The sequence below is a fragment of the Stegodyphus dumicola genome, chromosome 10 (genome assembly GCF_044657685.1).
Source record: "Stegodyphus dumicola isolate Sdum_Otavi_A_Nest chromosome 10, ASM4465768v1".
NCBI lineage: Eukaryota > Metazoa > Arthropoda > Arachnida > Araneae > Eresidae > Stegodyphus > Stegodyphus dumicola.
In genome coordinates this window covers 120,241,527-120,262,588 of record NC_140777.1, presented here as the reverse complement: position 1 = coordinate 120,262,588, position 21,062 = coordinate 120,241,527, and the positions used below count along the sequence as shown (strand labels likewise).

At 31.2% G+C, this 21,062-nt stretch overlaps 2 protein-coding genes across 12 annotated transcripts in view; one reads left to right on the top strand and one right to left on the bottom strand.

The window, feature by feature from the left end:
* The window catches only part of LOC118195565 (beta-galactosidase-1-like protein 2), a 44,488-nt gene extending 29,523 nt beyond the window's left edge, over nt 1-14,965 (top strand). The window contains exons 2-3 of the transcript XR_004759287.2: nt 6,456-6,597; nt 14,685-14,965. The gene's annotated coding sequence lies outside the window, so the exon portion shown is untranslated. The remainder of the gene's footprint in view (nt 1-6,455; nt 6,598-14,684) is intronic.
* Nucleotides 7,055-21,062, bottom strand: part of raskol (Ras GTPase-activating protein raskol) — a 730,597-nt gene continuing 716,589 nt past the window's right edge. For all 11 annotated transcript variants that reach the window (XM_085825453.1, XM_085825452.1, XM_085825454.1 and 8 more), the window contains 5 exons: nt 19,662-19,947; nt 17,634-17,997; nt 14,958-15,066; nt 14,573-14,775; nt 7,055-9,210 (listed from right to left, as the gene is read on the bottom strand). In XM_085825453.1, coding sequence (XP_085681579.1) covers nt 8,943-9,210; nt 14,573-14,775; nt 14,958-15,066; nt 17,634-17,997; nt 19,662-19,947 — 1,230 coding nt within the window. In that variant the 3' untranslated portion in view covers nt 7,055-8,942. The remainder of the gene's footprint in view (nt 9,211-14,572; nt 14,776-14,957; nt 15,067-17,633; nt 17,998-19,661; nt 19,948-21,062) is intronic.

The window sequence follows — 21,062 nt, the reverse complement described above, 5'->3', positions numbered from 1 at the left end:
TTTCACAGTTTCAGAGAGTAATTTAGAAAACCCGTTCTTTACGTATTAAATATTTAGATTTAGTTTGTGAATATAAAAAAGCACTTTTATTCAAATTTTGGTATTTACCAACATATTTTATACTTTTTTAATTTACATTAAAAATAATTCATATTTAAACAAACGCATATGTACTTTTCAAGTTTTGGGAAGGACAGGTTGAATGATCGATTAGCAATGGTGAAAAGGGCACATGAGGGGAAAACTGTTGAGAATTACTAGTCTAGTCTGATATGCGCCGATTGTACTAACCATTACACCACGAAGGAAAGAGAAAATACCTTTTATACTCCCCCTTTTAAAGATGACTGGGGATTAAGGGACTCGGTCGTCAAATCCTGGTGGGGAAGAATCATCATCTACCACCTTTTTTTTTAGTTTGGGCGGCAGGCTGGAGACGTGAAAAATGAGGAATGCGCTCGCTGGGACTCTTAACCTGAACCTCTCGAATACGTGCCAAGTGTGCTAACCATTACACCACGAAGGCATGCTGGAAGGAGGAAGAAAATACTATCCTGTTATGTATTATTTCAACCTGTACTGTCAATTCTACTTTCCATTTCACCAGAATGTAAATAAGTTTGTAAGTGGCCAGAATGTAAATAAGTCTGTAAGTAAACGTGTTTAGGATGCAAATGAGTTAAGAGTATTTAAGGCGAAGCTTTTGAGATTGAAAGGGAATGCGAGAATTGGCTACGTCGACTTCTGCTGTCAGGGTTTAGCCATTTACAGCCGTTGCATTAAGTGTGCCAGTAAGTTTGTCTGAGAAAGCCTATTAGGCTAATCTTGAATTCCTCTATTTAATTTGTTACCTTGAAATGTTAAGTTTATTAGTTGTGCTGATACTTTAGCAACTCAATATTTTGTCAATTGAGTTGTTAAAATATCAATACAACAATTTAAGTATTGTTGTATGGTTGCACTGATACTTTAGCAACTCCTTCATCAGTACTGAATAGCTAAAGTATCAGCACATCTATACAACAATATTTAAATGAAAGCAGTAAACATCATATTCTGTGGAGTATAAAACAGGTAACCAAAGCTTGTTTAAGTGTCCTGAATCATTTACAAAGGAAAAGCTGAGGTAGTAGACATGCCATTATGTCATGTTCAAAGACAATATGAGCAGTTGTTGCAGTTTGAGAGGGGGAGAATCATCGGCATGATGAAAGCTGGGTGGTCAGGTAGGCGAGTAGTCAATTAGGCCGCTCTGATTGTGTTGTGAGGAGGTGTTGGGACCAGTGGACCTGAGAGATGTCATGTACACAAAGACCAGGCTCAGGACGCCCTTCACAGACCAGTCGTCGAGAAGACCACCACATCGTAAGAAATGCACGCGTACAGCCAACTGCTTCATCGGCCCCCATCCAGGCACAGGTAGCACCTTCACTAGGGGCCCTGTTTCTTTTCGAACCATACAAAGGCGTGTGGTTGAAGGACAGTTGGTATCGGAGAGCCCATTATGTGTGCTGCCCTTGATGCCCACCCATCAACGCCTCCGTTTGGAGTGGAGTTGAGCATGAGGAAACTGGACTGCAGCAGAATGAAACCAGGTCGTCTTTAGCGACGAATCCAGATTCAATCTTGGCAGTGATGAGAATCATTTTCGTGTGTGGAGAGCCCGTGGTGAACGCCTCAATCCTGTATAGCAACAGCCTGTACAGCGACACATCGCTCCCACAGCTGGTGTGATGGTATAGGGTGCCATTGCCTACAATACACGGTCACCCCTAGTATTGTTCCGTGGCACCATGACAGACCAGTGGTATGTTCATGAAATCCTGCAACCACATGTATTGCCACTCATGTAACGGCTCCCAGGAGCCATTTTTCAACAAGACAATGCTCGGCCTCATACGGCAAGGGTGTCACAAGGTCTCCGCACTGTTACTACCCTTCCTTGGCCTGCCCGATCCCCAGATTTGTCTCTAATCAAGCATATCTGGGGTCATTTGGGACGACGAAATGGGCATCCCACGAGTTTGAACGAACTAGAAAATATGGAATGAAATGTCTCAAGACATCATACAGAACTTGTATGACTCAATGCCTGATCGTATCGCATCGTGCATTCGCGCTAGAGGGGGTCCAACAGAGTATTAACTCCTCTGTTCTTTTGCCTTTTTCTCCGAAATAAATTATCCTTTTTCTTTGATTTTCTTATCATTTACTTATATCAAAGTAGTCATTATATATGTAAAATTTCGTTTCATTTTGACGACTCCTTCTTGGTGCACTAATTTTTTTATCCATGAGTGTAAATCTGAGAAAAAGTTCAAATATCGAAAAAAATAAATAATTAGTTAGATGAATAAAAATTAATAAAAAAATGAAATAAAAGCTGTACATTAAGAAAGTGTCATTCATCCAATTCTTAAGCTTTTCATGTAGGCACAAGGCTCACCAGCGACCAAGTGGTAAAAATGCTGAACACTGGTAGTTCGGTCCAAGGTTCAAATCTTGGTGGAAAGACTGACTGCATGGGCGCTTTCGTGGTTTTCTCCTTGCGTAACATGTTTACAAGCAAATTTCCTTTAAAACATCCTCCACGAACGCATGCCTTCCTTTGACTTAGTGCCATTTCGTCCTTTCTCTTTTCATGCCGAGTTCGAAATAGTGTAATTTTGTCCGCTGCCATCCTCACTTATTCTGTTGTTCCTGTTTCATTCGCTGTTCGAAAAGTCACTTTATGATTAAGAAAAGATATAATCAGACGAAATGACCCTTACTACATTAACCTTTGAGTTCTAATACTTATTAAACATTTCCTTTAGATAAATTTATTCTGAGCAGAATAATCAATTTCAGGCATGTTCAAGAGGTGTGTTTTTGAATCTAATTCCATTTTTGTCATCACATACTTCTAACAAAATAGATTTATTGTTCCTCTGCTTTGACAGAAAATCAAAATGCAGCAAGTGTATCTAAGATGTACATGTTTTATTAAAAATATAGTGAGTCCTCTTTAAATGCAACCATTCACAGTTTTAAAGGATTTTGGTTGTAGATATGATGGTCTTAGAAATGTGATATTCACTGCAATGTTTGTTAATGTTCACAAAAAATACAGGTCTCTTTCAAAAGGCGACCTCTTAGAAACATCCTCAATAGATATAATTCACTATAATTATTTTCTAATGGATAATGGAATTAATTTAATCTAATGTCAGTTAGAAGACGGCTATTTACAATAGGAAGATTTAAAAGCACAATAACTGTAATTAAGAGCACTGTAATTTTTCTTTTACAATCAGCTGTTATATAAGATTATGTGTATTTTTCATGTTTTATAACTGATATCCGTACATCTTGAACAAATATACAGGAAATGCAAGACAAATTATTAAAAAAATTGCAATTTGAAACATTAATATTAATTTTCTATTACTATACATAATACTATTAATGAATGATGAATTTATATAATATGTATACTTAGCATCTTAAAACAATAAACTTTGAATCTGATGACTGTATATATTCATGTAGTTACAAAATTTTATTAGATGGTATATGCATAGTTCTTTGTAATCTTCATAAACTCTAATAAAATGCTACATTAGATTGAGATGATTGTACTATTTAAATTTGTAGATATGTTGACTTCTAAGAGTTGTTCCATCCCCCCCAAAATAAATAAATAAAATTAAAATCACTATTCCAAATTGCTGTAGTTGAAAGATTAAGAGGTTACACTTGGAATTCATTTTCTGACAGGGTGCCAGCTGACAGTTTTAATTTATTCAGAAATCTGAAAGAAAATATTTTTAGAAAATCGCCAAATTATACTTGTTACATTCAACAGGGCTTTCAATGAGAAATATGTTTAAACTTTGATAATAAGCTCAGTCTAAAGTAACGAATAAAATATCTCTTAGCGAAGTTTTCATTGTGCTTAACTGTTTTAATATTACCAAACTAAAAAGGAAGAAAATAAAATTCAAAGTGTTTTTTAATTAAAAAGTTAATAGTTTTAATAATAAAACATAATTATATTTAATCTCAGTCATATTACCTTAAAAATAGCAAGTGAGAAACTTAACTATGATATTTTTCATTTTCACATACACATACCAAAGTTAATAAATAATAAAATGCAATTTCAGATTTATCATCGAAATGTTATAGCTAATCAATCAGAGAGCAGAAAGTTTGCTTTCAACCTAATAAATGAAACAAATAAAGTAGTGATAAAATATACAAGCAAACATATATTTGAGACATTAAAATTCAAATCTGAATACTCCATTTATTATAATTAAAATTATAAATACATTTTACAGTAATAAAAAATAGGAGTCCCTTTTGATTATGTGCGCATTTATCAGCATGAGCTTATATCTATGTGAGCTTTTATCAATGTGCGCTTTCATTGCTGTGGGCATTTGTTGTGTGGGAAATTATCATAGTGGGCTTTTTTTTTTTTTTTTTTTTGTGGGCTTTTGTCGTGTGATTTTGTTTGGGAACCCATTGTTCTAACATAGGTATTTTGACACAAAATCGGACTTTTCCTGAAATGAAATCACAATTTTTTTCAAATATTTCGCTTCTACGACTCAAATTCTGCCTAAATTTTAAATTTTGTAAAATTTGGTGTGAAATTTAAAAATTTACATTAGCCCATTTTTTTTTCTGTTTGCGAACTATTACCTTTTTTTCATTGCAGATGAGCGGGAAAAAAGTCATCGTTCATAGTTTTAAATAATTTTAACAAAGTGTGTAAACCATATTTGGCGTTATTATCGCTTATAACAAATATACCAGATTTTAAAACGCGCAGATATGTAAATTCACTCTATCCTAGGAAATTTTGAATAAAAACTCTAATTTTTTTCAGGTATGCTTAGAAATATATCTGCTTTAAGATGATGATAAAAATTTTATAGGTTATAAAAAAAAATCATAAAAATAATTTTAAAAGTAAACAATAAAAAATGGGTGAATTTTATTTGGAATGAACTTAAATTTCGAAATGTGAAAGGCAGAATCAAATAAATTTAATAAACAAAGAAATATTAATAAATATATACAAGATTCAATTAACATGGAGAAACTAAAATTTTGAGAGCTAATTTTTTTAAAAACCACTCGTGCGATTTTTTACAGAACTAGGCAGTTTGGCATAATTTGAGTCGTAGAATCGAAATATGGGAAGAAAAAATATATATATATATATATATTATTTCAGAAAAAGTCCGATTTTGTGTCAAAAGATCTAATACATATCCTAAGTTGTGCTTTCGAGACATGAAAAACGCAAGTTGAATTTCATCAATCAGCCCAAATAGAACGGTCTTTTTTTGTTGTTATTGTGCAGTGTATTTGGGAACAAATTTCACACATATTTAATCAGTTTTGGTGCTTCCTACTTTTAGCTTAATATATTTTTTTATATTTTAGTTCCTGCCTGATTTTTCTCAATAATCTAAAAATGTTTCAAATTTATGTAACCTGAGCATGTTCTTTTTAAAAGAAAATGCGTGAAAGATAAGTCCACATTACACAAATCTGAATTTCAGAAGCTTAAAAATTTGGAATTCTGCCTTTATCCAAACCACAATCACCTGTTTCTGAGGAGGATACATATCACTTATGAAAGGACATACATATCTTTGACATGGCTGCCAACTTTTATAGTATTAACCAAATCACCCCATTTTTTAACTTTTTAACCTTTAAAGAAAATATTCCCCAGCAATATATGAAATTTGTTAAATTGTGTAAATCCATTCCTACACTTCGAGTGATCTTCAGAAGCTTCATGAAATGTGCAATAAGTTTATATTTGTTTTACATCAATAAACAGTACATTACTAAATTTATCTATAGGATAGTATGTACATCAATTATAATTATTTCTGCCATCGTATTTAAAAGTAATCCTTTCTTTGTATTTTCGAAGTATAAAATTATAAGAAAATTCCAAATTAAATTATCAAAAGAACAAAAGGTTTAATATACTTAAATAAAAATATGTTTTACATCACAATCATAAATAGTTCAATAACCTGAATAACACAAAAATAAAGTGAATTTTAAGTCAGTTTGGAATTCTTTTGAAATAACATCGTTTGTGCTGCACAAAAATCCCTTTTCATATTTTTAAGGTTAGCAGTTATGATGATTCAAAATGATGACAGCAAGAAGTTTTAAATACAGTTTACAAAACTTCAGCAGTGTGTATATAGTATACTACCAGTGCTGGATAAGAGATTATTCTTTTAGCAGAATATTGATAATAGGGTATAGGAAATTGCTTATTTTTTTATACATTTGCATTTCATGCTATCTGTCAACTGTAGTGGCAGCCCACCTTTTTAATTAATCACTAATAATATTTGTCAAAAAGATACTTATTTCACATATGCATAAGTGGGAAAACTTAACAATCAACCATTTCTATAATATTGCAGATGCAGTCTTTCAAGATGAGCTGAATATTCTACTCCCTGCAAAAATAAGGCATAGACGACTTGCCTCAGAGAAGAGAGAAGATCTAAGGGTGTAAAAAACTAGAAACCTGAGTAATGAATCCAATAGCTAGGAAGTTAAATGGTAAAAAGATCATCAACTTCATAATGAATTAATATATTATAGTTTCTCTCTGACTGTAGGATGGTATCTAAGTTATTCCAATACCTACATTACAACATAAAGCAAACATGGAAGGCAGGAAACTAAACCCAACTTTGTGCAATACTAAACTTTAACAACTAAAATTTTTATTGTAAAAATATTCAGACATTCCTCATATCCTATGTTTAAATTAAAAAGGAAGAATACCAACAAGGTTAAGAAATCTGCCAAATAGAAAATAAACACAAATGAGATTCAGAATGTATTTATAATAGCAAGTAATTAGCTGAAAAATCTGCTTAAATATTTATGCAGAAATTACCAAATTTATTATATATTTTTATGCTTTGTTGAAAGTAATCCATCAGTCATTATTATTAAGCAAAGTATACTTCAGAAGATACTGGTGTAAGATAAAGAAAGCAGAAACCAAATAAACATTTTAAAAAGATTTATTTCAGTATTTATAATATATATTTATACATATATACTTCATTTATGGACAGTAACTCAAGATTTGTATAAAAAAAGACATCAGATAGCATACAAATCAAATGGTTCTGTTTATACAAGCAATTTCATGTTCATTTTTTGGCTTGTTTGCAATTTTAGAAAATAGAAAGCTAATAGTATAAATGAATGATTCAATATTCTAAAATTTATTATTAAAACTAGGCATGCAATGATTTATTTAATAATTTTCAGTTATGGTTAATATAATTATTTTCATTTTCAGAAATTATAGTTATAAAATGACTGAATACAAAAGAAAGTTTTAGATACTCACATGCAATTCAACATTTCAAAAAGAATGTTTTAGATTTCACATTCTGCACATACATTTAAAATTTTGAATATGTAAAACAATTTTTGCAATTAATTATATGAATTACAAAATCAAGAATATGTTCAAGGGCTTTGTGAGCCGTCTAATTCTTAATATATATTATTATGATGTGATTTATAATAAAAAAGATCACCTGAGAAAAACATGAATATCAAAATGTCTCGACAGAGAGAAAGAACTAAAAAAGCAGACTAGACAAGTAAAATATATATATCGTTTAATATAAATGTTTGGTTTCAAACTTTCAGAATAAATTTTTAAATAAAAATTTTTACATGGCCTTTCCAAGTGAAAGCACAATTTTTCATATCAGTGTCACATGGTAGTAAACAGTGTTTGAAGCTTGAAATTCATAATTTCCTACTTTTATAAAATTTCATAGATGCCCAGTTTTGCACAGAAGTTTGTAAGCTGAAAAATTTACTAAACATGAGTTTAGAAAGATTAATTACATTGCTTAGATTTTGATTTCTTTTAATCATATTTTTAGCGTATGATGAAGTACTATACAGTATGCACATTTAATGAAAACTACAAACACTCACTCTTTAAAAGTGCAACCATCAATATTTGAGAAATTATGAAAATTATTTACACAATGAAGACACTATACTTGAAATGACACAATGCAATGTAGATATGAATAAATGTTTTTTTACACTATGAATATTTTTTAATATCAGTTAAGATCAAAATATACTTCCATACATAATAACTACAATGAAACGTGTTGAACTATCATTTTTAATGCCAATCTTAAAACGTAAAGCTTTTTTTTTTTACAAAATATGCACGTTAAAATTATATTAGAATAAGAATTTCATAATAACAACCTGCTGTTTTTATTGCAGATAATTACATTTTGAGAATACCATAATCAAAATCACATTATTTCACATAAAGTGAAGGGGAGGAGGAAGGAAGTCAGATCAGAGTTATGTACATTTTGTTTCACAACCACAAAACTTAGCCAAACAATGACATACATAATCAGGTAACCAAAATTTTTACATAAAAATATATTTAACAATAGATAAGAAAATATGTCATAATATCACAAATTAAAAATATACAAAATTTTTAACATCGCTATTTTGAAAATTAATCCAGAGAAAAATTCTAATTTCAGAGGGGTAGAGACTAGTGAGCAAGCAGTACTGCTTAAAAGAAAACTGGATTAAAATTTAGGCATGCTTCAAAAATTATTATGCCTTTCATGTTACAACTTCACATATAGATCTCTCCACACATAAAAACACAAAATATTTCATATATGCACTGCTAAATTTATATGATAATACAACAATGAACAAATTCTGTTCAAGTGAGAGTTTACAAGAACTGTACCCGTTCACAACAACTTACACTTCAAAAAGTGTCTAAGATGAATAAGAATGTATCAATGAATCATTGCATTATTTGGTCGAATCAGCATTTTGTACAAGATAGGTCACATGGGATGACACACAAAAAATAGTCAGCATGAACTGCTTTTGAATCGGGTGTCCCCATTTTCAAGGACAGCCAATTTAGCAGGTGAGGTAGGTGACGATGAGATGGTGCCATTCCGTCCTTGCAACTGATACCGTTCTTTAAGCTGTGCTAGAGCTGCTAAAAGCCTAGTATTTGCAGCATCAAGTGTCTGTATTTTCCTTTCTTGTGCATCGATAACCTTTTGCTTTGCTAAAATAACACCTTGCATTTCTTGTTGTTCACGCCGTAATTCTTCTTCAACTGTAATTAACCTACAATACGAATTTTTTCATGTTAATTACATTTCAGAACAATAATAAATATTGAGTTATCTATGAAATGGCTGTTATTTCTGTGATATAAATTATATCACATTTCGGGAACTTAACTGCTAAATATGCCATTAAAAAAATGGAAATCTAAATTCTTTTCAAATTAAAATATTTTCATATCAGCTTAAAATTTCATTAACACAAATAATTTCCAATACAAAATTGTGCATGAAAAGAAAGATAAACTCGTCAAAAGAAATTAAAAAATAACTACGACATTTTTCAAGATTGCAGCTATGGAACAATCAAAGTGCTAGTGACAGGGTCCTGGATACAGAGAGCTATTTGACCTGGAAAACAAACAGTGGTTGATGTGACCAAGCATGCATGTTGGGAAGCAAGCTAGGGATTAGATTACAGAGAATCTGGCTTCACAGCAGAAATGTTTTGACATACGTTGAAAAATAAATAACTTCAGTGCAGAATAATTCATTTAGGAGAGGTTCCTTTAAACCTTTTTAGGGAAAAGAGGTTCCTCCTCCCTAAATGTTTCCTGTGTTTTAATATATATATATAAAAGTTTCACAAATCTGGCATTAGGATAGAGAGGAAGGTTAATGTGCCAGCTTGCTTATAAAAAGAATAAATGATGGCATTTTTAGTGTGAATAAGTTATCAAATTTGTACAATTCAACTTCTCAACAAATAAGAATATTCGAAGGGGAGGACAGAAATTTCTTGAAAAACTTCTACTGCATTTCATCTTACCTACAGTTTGGAATGGGATTTATAAAAATAAGTATAAAAGATACTGAAACATCAATATTACTCTCTATAACAAAAAAATTGACGTACCAAACAAGGAATCATCCAATTACTTTGAAATTTTGTATGCGTAAATGCTTTGAACCAATATGCAAATGATTAAAATTTGGTGACCAATGAATGAATAGTGCGATCTCCAGTGCACTGGAACTGCACATCCAGCAGATGTATATAAGAACCTGTTCTTGGAATTGTTGTCAAAACTTTCTGTTGCATTGTGATTTAGGATACATTTCAACGACCGAAAAAAATGCCTCGCCGCAGGATTCGAGCTCATTACGAGCAACTGCGAGAGTTTGAAAGAGGTCATATCACTGGATTGAAAGAGGCAGGAATCGGAGAATCGCTCGTCATATGTGTCGAAGCAATGCGGCGATTAGAAGATGCTGGCAAAAATGGGTGGACAATCAGCGTCATGATGCTAGTGGTCAACACAGGACCACAACAGATCGGGAGGACAGAGTGATTGTCAGATCAGCTGTCACAGTGCCTGATTCATCACCATCAACCATCAAATGTGTGACCCGCACGTGAGTGTCCACCATGGCCATTCACAGACGGCTGATAAAGTGAAATCTATGCTCGTACCGACCATTATGCCAGCACACTGTCGAGCCAGATTACAATGGTGCTTGGCTCGATCAAGTTGGAATGATGCTGACTGGGTGTCATATAGTCTTTAATGACAAATCCCACTTTCAACTGTGTCGTGACAATCATCGAAGACGTCTCTAGAGACAGTCAGAGCAGCGTGCCGATCTTGCTTTCGCTATTGCACACCAGACAGGCCCTCACAACCAGGAGTTATGGTCTGGGGTGCCATTTCCCTTAATAGCTGGACTCCTTTGGTCATCATTAGAGGCAGAAAAGATAATGCCAGTCCACATATGGCACATGTTGCTATAAACTGTCTTACAGCTTGTCAAACACTTCTTTTACCAGCCAGATTGATAGATCTTTCTCATTGGGATATGATGGGAAGGTGACTGCATCTACCAGGGAATGTTGACGACCTAGCTCGACCAACTGGAGCAAATTTGGCAAGAAATACAACAGGAGACCGTCTGGAAGCTTTATCTGTCTATGCGCTGTCATGTGGCAAAGTTTTCTTTAAGGATTTATGCCGCAATTTGAATGCAGAATATTTTCTGGTTTTTCTATATGTATATTTCTATATTAATTCTTTAAAGAAGAAAAAAAATATCTCTAATTAATTCAAGATTTTATTCATCAATGTTAAAATATCAACTATTTAAAGCACTGTGTAGAAAATCTCAACATGATACAAATATAGAGAACATGACCACATCTATTTTCTTTTCAACTGAAGTAGAAAATCTTAGCAAAGCTAGCGGACAAAACAGGCGATATAAGCAGTTGCCTATAGTGCTTTTTTTTTGGAGGCATCATCTAAGTAGTATGCATATATGTTTAATTTCTACAGGGTACTAACTGCACTCATCACTTAAGGTAAAGACAATGTTGAAGCCAGGCCTAGCTAATTAGATGCTTTGATACCAAATCAATATTCAATCTCTCATTACAGTAAATTATTCAGACATTATTAGTATTATAAATATTATTTTTTCAATCCCTCTAGTTACCTTTAAAAAAAATGCAATTAACTGATTACAAGGAAATGACGAGTCTTACTTATATGAATTCTTATTGCCAAACTCAATTTTGATGAGTTACACAACACTTAAAAAACTTAAATATCATATTCAGGAATAGTTCTATATATAAAACACAGAATTTAAGTTTAGTTAAAGTCTATTCCTTGGGCTATTAAAATTAAATAGTCCGAAAGGATATATCTGCTTATGAAATAATCATAAGAAATTAACATGAAAATTCCTTTGCAGTGGTAAATCTATCTGTATATAACTGCTTGACATTTTTGTTCTGCTCATGTAAATAACTGTATTTACAATTATAACAAAATAATGTTTTAGTTCATAAGCTCATCATAGAAAACGTCTTTTTAGTAAGAAAATAGTAATTTCTTAGCCTCAAAAGTTCTCAAACAAATTTTATAGAAAGTTGATATTTTTAGTAAAAGTTAATTATATAGTTACCACCATTGGTATTACAGTCAAAAGTCGTTAATTCGGACACCCATAATCCGGAATGATCAATAATCCGGACCTCAAAGCTACAAACTTTCTGTGCATGCCTCGCATCACGCATGCGCACAGGCGTTTACGAGCGGTGCGCATGCACTCTAAGCTAAAGTTATCTAATTCAGTTAATGTTGCAGATTGCGGCTTATTATTTTTTGCAGACTGTTAGAGCAATTTTATAAAAGTAAGCTTGAATTATGTCAAATAGAATTTCCAATATATATTTACTACAAAGCCAAAGTATGTTTTGAAATCCGAAATCTGTTTATCAATTTCACACTGCTCTGCAGCAGGGGGGGCAGAAACGTCATTATTAGATTATGATAGATTAGAAAGATTATGTCAAATAGAATTTCGGATATATATTTACTAATATGTAATTTGTATCTACAAAGCGAAAGTATGTTTTGAAATCCGAAATCTGTTTATCAATTTCACCCTGGGGATTGGAAGTTGATCTGTCAGCACTATCCTTATCTTCAGGGCAGATGTTTTTATTTTATTTGGTTTACAATTCTGTACTAAGTGTAGTATTTCATCTGGTCTTTGATATTATTTAAATCAAGTTCCCCTTCGGATAGTGAGAAAGTGACCCAGAGGTTATTGAAAACAAAAACATTTGGATTGACAAATTAGTGGGTATTCTCAACACAGCAATTATAGGACTTGAACAGCCAACTTTGTAACTAAACAAGAAATTATGTCTGTTTAATAGAATTAAAGAGAAAGTATTATCACATGAAATGAAGCAACTTACATTGAAGGAAATGTTTAATAAAGTAAACAAATAAATATTAAGCTTTTTCTTTTTGTAAATTTTGATACCCTTTAGATCATAATTGTTCTTTATTTCATAAATTACGGTTTCATATTTTTAATTTTGTAATTTCTGCATGCCATCTTACCAGATTTAAATTGATGATCTATAATCCGGAAAAATCGATAATCCAGAATCGCCGAAGTCCCGACGAGTTCGGATTAACGACTTTTGACTGTAATATTATTATTATTATTATAAAGTCAAATTAATGCATTTTAAAATAATTTCTTTAAAAATCAAAACTATCCCCAAAGTTCAGTAAATTTGTTGTACTTTTTTTTATACTAAATTTTATATAATTATTTTTTTAGATTAAATAATTTATTCTCTACTGATTCCAAATAAAATTCACTAATCTGTTGCTCCTCTGAAAACATGCTGCAAAAATTCACTAAAACGCTTTTAGAATAAATGATGCAATCAAGATCATAACTGTAACCCAAATGTATAAATATTTTTAGAGAATTTCAAAACATTTTTGTTTTGCTTTATATTGACAATAGTGGACATTACTTAAATTTTACTGATGTTATTGTTCAGATATTGTTACCAATGTCCCACTTGTTTCATATGTTTGTATATGAAAACATGGAAACTATCTCATTTACTGTGATCAACAATTTAGTTAATATGATTAAAACAGAATTTTTTTAATTGAAGTAAGTTGCCAAATAAATTCAAAACTAATTATAAAAATTACCAATGACAGAAATGTTGCCAAACAGCTTGATTTCAATTTAGTTAATCCCTTAAATTTAAGAAAAAAAAAAAAAAAAAAAAGCAACCTTAGTTTATGGAGATTTTTAATAACTAACAGTTTTGAGGTTGATCAGACACAGGTCCTTCTTAAAGAGTAAAAAAATTCTGCAGAACTTTCCCTTTGTGAAACAAAATTCTCAGAAAACATTTACACCAAATTAAAATTATTTTTCCCCCTAATTTAAAATTTTACTTCAGCAAGTTCTCTTTCAGTGATGCCATACTAGTATTAAGATAGAAGTAATGTTTCAGTCAGATAATTTTCAAAAATATTATGAACATTTCATAAACAAACTGTTACATTTTTCTAACTAAAATGCTGTGAAAATACCTATTTATATGTTTTTAGTCATATTTATATTAAATTAGTTAAATTCCATTGCTATTTTGATGGATATATATATTTTTTTTAAGCTCATAAATTAATTTCATCAAATAGCCGTGTACAAGGATGATCACATTAAGCAGCTCCTGTAGTGAAACCAGAATCTCCAAATTATGTTAGCTCATATTTAAATAAATGCTTTTACAAGCAGTTATTCTTCCTTACAGAAAGTTTATACTAAAATTTAAAAAATTCAAATATCTGCAAATATTTAATTATCATTCAAAGTAATGGTAAAATTATAAAATAACTTTTGCTTTTATATGAAGATAGTAACTCCTTATGTGGAAATCCAAACTTTTAGTTATGAAATTTCTGTTATTATCCATTAAGTACCAAACTGAAGCTCATACTTTAAATTTTAATATATTGTGAAGTATGAAATAAAAGTAATTTTGCAGTTGAAAAAATAGCCATAATATACTATTTACAGAACTATTTTATATGTACCTTGTAATAATATTTTTCATTTGTTGATCTTTCTCATCTTGCTGCCTACGTATTCGTTCTTCACCAGCCTCTAATCGAGCTTGCCAATCAGCCACAACTTTCTCTGTTACAGATTCCTGCTTTGCCAGTTTCTCTTCAGCTTCAGAGAGTTTGCTCTGCATACTTGACATTAAATGCTTGAGTTCTTCAACTTCTTTTTCATACTAAATTTAGGGAAAAATTGATAATTTTTTTTAAATGACAAATATTGTTTCAATTTTTGATTAACATGAGTTAAATAATATTGTACCTATACTAAAGTTCTGAAAACTGGCTTTAAATTTATGTAAATGTAAGGTATTAAAGAGAAAAAAAAATAAATGTCAGATAAATAAAAAATCTTTACCTCTTCCACAGATTTTCCATTATTATTATCTGTTAAAGTATTGCAATTTGTTGTAATAGTTGTTTCATTTGGTTGGACATTGCTGTTGTCAATATCAGCTGAATTAGTTCTATTGAGAGAATAATGTTTAAATGAATTATATAATATTAAGTAAATAAAACAGAACTTTTATTCAACATGCAACATAAAATACAGAAAAACATTAAATATTAAGACAAATTCCATTAAAAAAAATTGGGGAGAGGCGAAAATAATGCAAAATAATTACATAATCAAAAAGCTATGAAATAAAAATGGAAATGATTAGTAGCTCTTTACTTTAGTTGATTATTTACCTCTACCCTCCCTTCCTTAAAATTTATTACATAAAAGAATTTCAATAGGTATCAAGAAGCAAAAATTTTCCTGACTATGGATGTATTACAAACTAGTCACAAATTCCTTAAAACTGCACCTAGCAAAGGTCAATCAAATAGAATGAAAACTGAAATATGTAACTAACAGATATTTTAAGAGAAAAATTTCTGAACAAACACAAAATGTAAATGAATAATACTTTTTCCTTAAATATGAATGTTTCAGGCTAATACGAATATCCATCTATACATTCATATTATTTCTTAAATTCATACTGGAAATATCAACTTAAATTCACATTGGAATCAGCAATCAAGGGGCAGATGTCTACATTTAGTTGAACAAGTCAAGTATTCACAGAAATGAAAAAGTTCACCATAGTTAGGATTCCACTGTTAGGTAAAAATTGTAACTTCCAATTTCTGAAGGATTCTGTTATTCACACTTCCATAGATTGATCTCAGGTTGGCAAGATCGAGGCTGCCATTATTATTGAGACCAATTCACAAATTAATTTGATTTTCTAGGAACTTCTGATATTTTCTCCATTAGATTTTTTTTTAATAATGTAGCTTCTACCTTATTACTTACTGTTAAAATACATGGAAAAAATTTCTCAGCCCCACCTCTACTTTTTAATTAATTTTATATATAATGCTATAACTTTTATTGCAAGCACCAACAGTAACAACATATTGATAATGCTGGAGAGTCTAAACAGAACTGAATTCAGCAATATCATATTCCTTTACGCTGAATTGTTTGTTTGTATACTGTTATTACAAATAAAGTCATTTCTCTTATAATAATCCTGATCCATAGTCATTATGCAAATATTATTTTAAATATGAATGTCTCAAATATGAGTAAACATTCTGTTCTAAAACATTCTACAATATTGAGTAGCTCCTGCAAACCTTTATCGACAAAAACTCTCAGCAGTTTTGACTCTATATTTATATGCACTATTAAAACCTTTTTAATGCAAAATATAACTCCAGTAATACATTCATAAGCATATGCAAGTCTAATCAGAAATGAAGATATGAAGATACAAAGGAAAACAGAACTGTTAGAAGAATACTGCAGGAACAATCATCATATGTATTTTTATTAGTTAGCACTTAATTAAGTACTCATTTTTATCTACTGGCTAGGCTAACTTTTAAATATTTTTTTTCCTATTTCTGACACTTATTATATAAAATCAGTGGTGCAACAGCCCTTAACCATAGCCTGCAGTGCCCTGATATCTGGTTCTTGATTGTGAGCCTCTGGGTGCATGAACATATGCTCTGAACAAGTAGTCAGCTTGTCTCAGAACCCCTGGTGTATAGTCCTCAAGCAAATTTGCTATTCATTTTATCAACTCACTCAAAAGATAAAAAAGAGTCAACCCTTTCCCACCCAGGTATCGAGCACAAGATCTGAGGTGACACTGTGCCACCGGGCCTTGACACCAATATATATATATAGAGAGGTATTTAACAAATTAGAAATAGACAATTTTTCAATGAAAAGGTTGTTATAAATATCTCAATCAATTCTATACTTCAAACATAATATAGTTACATGAATGAGCATATAACAGATATACTGAATTAAGAAAGCATTGCGCATCTACGTTAATAACAATTAAAGGCATATGAATTATCAAACTAATCTCTCCCATTGTGATTCTGATTTTAATGATTGTAGTTAAATTAGTCACTGAAAGGGAGGGGGGAATCTTCCAAAAGTTATGCTTTTCAAATAATATTAATAAATCTGAAGGCTTTCAGATTTCATATTACGTCAAAAAACATAACACACAAACGTTCAAACGTTAACACACATAGCGTTTAAACATTGTGTGTTACCTTTATTTATTAAATATCATGCTCTTCACACTTAAACCATAAAACTCAATCCAACAGCAATATCACAAAATATTTAAAAGAGCATATCTTTAAAATTTTCAATACAGAGTCTCACACACTGGAGGTAATGGAACTGTTGAACTAACTGAATTTGCAAGAATCTCATTCTTTTTATTTAATGACCATTTCTGTTGGATGTCTATAAAGTTAAACCTTATAATTTAATTTTTTTCAGACATAAGGATTCAAAAGATTTAAATGACAAGAAAAAGTGTCAAGATGCATATTTTCTAATCCTAAATTCTTTTCAAGATTCATGTTATTTGATAATTCAAATATCCCACTGCCAGTAAAAATTTACTGGTACCAAATTCATCGACTATTATTAAAAAAGTCATTAAATATGTTACTCAGACAACTGTACTGCAAAACTAAAATTCTAATAATAAAAGAAACTTACACAACATTTAGTTTATCTTTATTATTTGATTGTGAAGTTAAATTCAAATTTTTCGGTTTTCGATGCAGACATGAAGCTGTCGAGAAACACTGCTTATGGTGATGATAATGATGCAAAGATCTTGTTGGATGCGATAAGGCTCTTGTAGCTAGACGAGGAGAGCACGCTATAGTTGCACTGCAGCACAAATGCTGTGTACCGCCTCCTGAATACCTAGGATTAGTTCGAGGTGCTGTTGATTTGAATTGACTGTTTCTGCGCTCCCTTGGTGGAGTCGAATTGCAGCTGGCCGTACCTGATGAGGATGAGCTTGAATGGCAGTTACAACCATCCACAGATAGGATGAGTGATGAATCAGCATTCCCTATACACATTACAAAAAATTAAACATTCTTAAATCACATATGAGAGATAAATACAATACTAAAACATGTTAGGATACATAATTAAATTTGGTTTACTTCTTCCAATGAAAATCCATTCAAATGTTCTTGAATAAATTTTCAAAAGAGAGTTTTTAACACACTTAAGTATACGTAATATAAAAAATGTCAACATTGTTTAGTAAGTATTTATTTCAGTACAGCAGTCTGAAAATTTCTCTTTCTTAAAGATCATGACAAATACATGCAAATATCAGAAGTGATACAGCGTAACATGACTGGACAGAGAGCGTGAGACAAAAGGATAACAGGTTTTGAAGGTGGGCGCACACTTCAGTTAAGAAGAGAGATTATGTGGAAGAACGATGACGATTTAAAAGATGAAATACCTCCATTGTGAACTTTTATCTGGTAATATTTCATCGTAAATAACCACAACCACCAAAGTACATCACAAGTAGTTCCATTAAATAATCTAGCAATTTATATTTGTCTGTTCTGTCTACTAATCCCCTACATGCTGAGCCACATATATACGTACATATAGGGAAAAAGTTCAAAACTTTCACTGATTTATATTACATTATTTATTCCATCTATAACCATATATGCCATTTCATACACTTATAAGATGAAATTTTACTCTCTTCCACAAAATGTTATCCCCATTTTTTATATGAAATGTATTTAAAGCAAAATAATTTGATACAAGTGCAGAGGAATTCATTTTGCTTTTTTGATGGCTCACACTAAATACAAGCAACTTTTTCAAACTGCTCAAAAATTCTCAAGTTCATTATGCATTTTAATTTATGGACAAGATATGAAAGTTTATCAACAATCAAAAATTAAAATTCCTTAAGCTTTTTATCTATATATTAAAACCTTTTTACCTATATATAAAAATAAATATATTTTGATTTTTTCCAAAATATAGCATAGCAAAATTTTTTTTAAATGTTCAGGTTGCATTTTTAAAAAAAAATCAAGGGTTAATTCTAAAAAACACAAACCAAAGAATGCAAAATGTCTGTAACATGAATTAATTGAGATACTAGGCTATGATGTAGACCTGTACATGCTCAATTAGAGGTTAAATTTTACAAGGTAATAGATTACAACAAAGCATAACTGCTTTCAGTTCAGTGAATGCCCTTACAGAAAACCTGATTTCTTGCATCTTAAGGATATAAAATCTTGTGTGAAATATTACTCTTTCTGTTAAAACTCAAACCATGAATAAAAATTGAATGAATATAACTTTTACTTAAATAGCAAGTTTAAATCAAATTTATCAATCCTCCCAAAAACAGGAATGATAAAACATATTCTATTTTAAACACTCTAGTTATTCTCACTCAGATGGCTAGTTAACTGCTTATAACAAAGCACAGAAGGTTTGTATGTGATCAAATCAACACTCATTTCAGCACTTGAGGAAGGTATGGTTTTATGGAAGACATATGAAAAGCAAATATTTATATTACATGTCACGAAAAATCCTTGAGGCTAGTCAATCTAGCAAGGACCATATCCAGAACCACCAACACTTGATGAGTTGGATCACAAATTACCTTTGAACTTTGATACTGGCAGGTTTCATATTTCTTAATATACTACAAGTACTGCAACATCATTTTCTTACCCAGTGAACTAGGCCCAAACACTGATATATCTTCAGCACTAAGGCTGCTAAAAGAACTAAGATGGGAGATACGAAGATGCTTCCTCATCTGACGATTGCAACGATCCCAGCTGATGCCAGTATTTGGTGTGGGAAAATGGTACATAGGATTATTGAAAGCCAGAGGAGGATTGGATCCATTTCCAGTAGTTGGCTGTGCTTTATCTTGTTGCAGCTCTGGATCTACTGGTGAACTGGACTGACTGTATGGGAAAGACTGGTAGCCAGATGAAGCAACATTAGATAACTGAAAAAGACATTTAATAATATTAAAAAAAAAAATTAAAGCACTGATCATACAATGGCTCCCAAAAGTGTTCGTAGACTTATGATTTCATTGAAATAGGGCTCTATCCATTAAATAAAAGTATAATTTCTGAATGAGATTTTAATAATAAGATCTATAATCTATTTGTAACAAAATTATATGAAATATTTTTAAAATATAGCGAAACTTTATTTTAAAGAAATTAATAATAAAAAAATGACAAACATTTTATCTCACAAAAGTTTTTATACGCTTCAAAAAAAAATCTTGACATATTAGTAAATATTTTCATTTTTCATTAAATTAATATTTAGTAGGATATCCTTTAGCACCCACAACAGCTTTTAAACTTCTGGGAATAGATTTTATTAGTGGTTTTTTTTTTTTTTTTGTAATTTTTGTGTCAATGTTCATCCGTTCTTCCATCATGACTGTTTTGGGTTCGCTTTTCTTTTGATGTCGTACTCATACTTTAACCCCAGTTCTTTTTAAATGTGTTCTATGGGGTTTAAATCTGGCGACTGAGGTGGTGTTTTCAAAACCTGTGGACAATTATAGACACACCACAGGCGAACGAACGCTGAGAGCCCGTCTGCTTAGGATTGTTATCATGATTAAAAATAAAGTTGTTTCCAATACCCAAATTTTGGGCTGATAATTTTAAATTGTCTCTTAAAATATTTAAATAAAGAGAATGATTCATTATGCCATCAATAAATACCAAATTACCTAGTCCTGATGCTGCCATGCACCCCTACACAAAAATACCTCCACTGCTATGCTTAACTGTTCCAACCAAGTTCTTAGACTGAAGTTCCTCATTTTTTCTTCTCCATACAGTTATTCGACCATTGGAACCAAAAATGTTAAATTTGCTTTCAGCAAATAGGACATTATTCCACTTCGTTTCGGGTGTATTTATCACTGATTTTGTGAATGAAAGCTTAAGCTTTCTGTTTTTCTCACTAACAAAAAAATTTTTACGGGCAGAACGCCCATGTAACCAGCTTCTCCGAGAACTCGTTGAACAGTTTCAGGTGAAATTGAAAGAGAAAACTTTGCATTAAATTCTGCAGAAACTTTTACAGCACTCA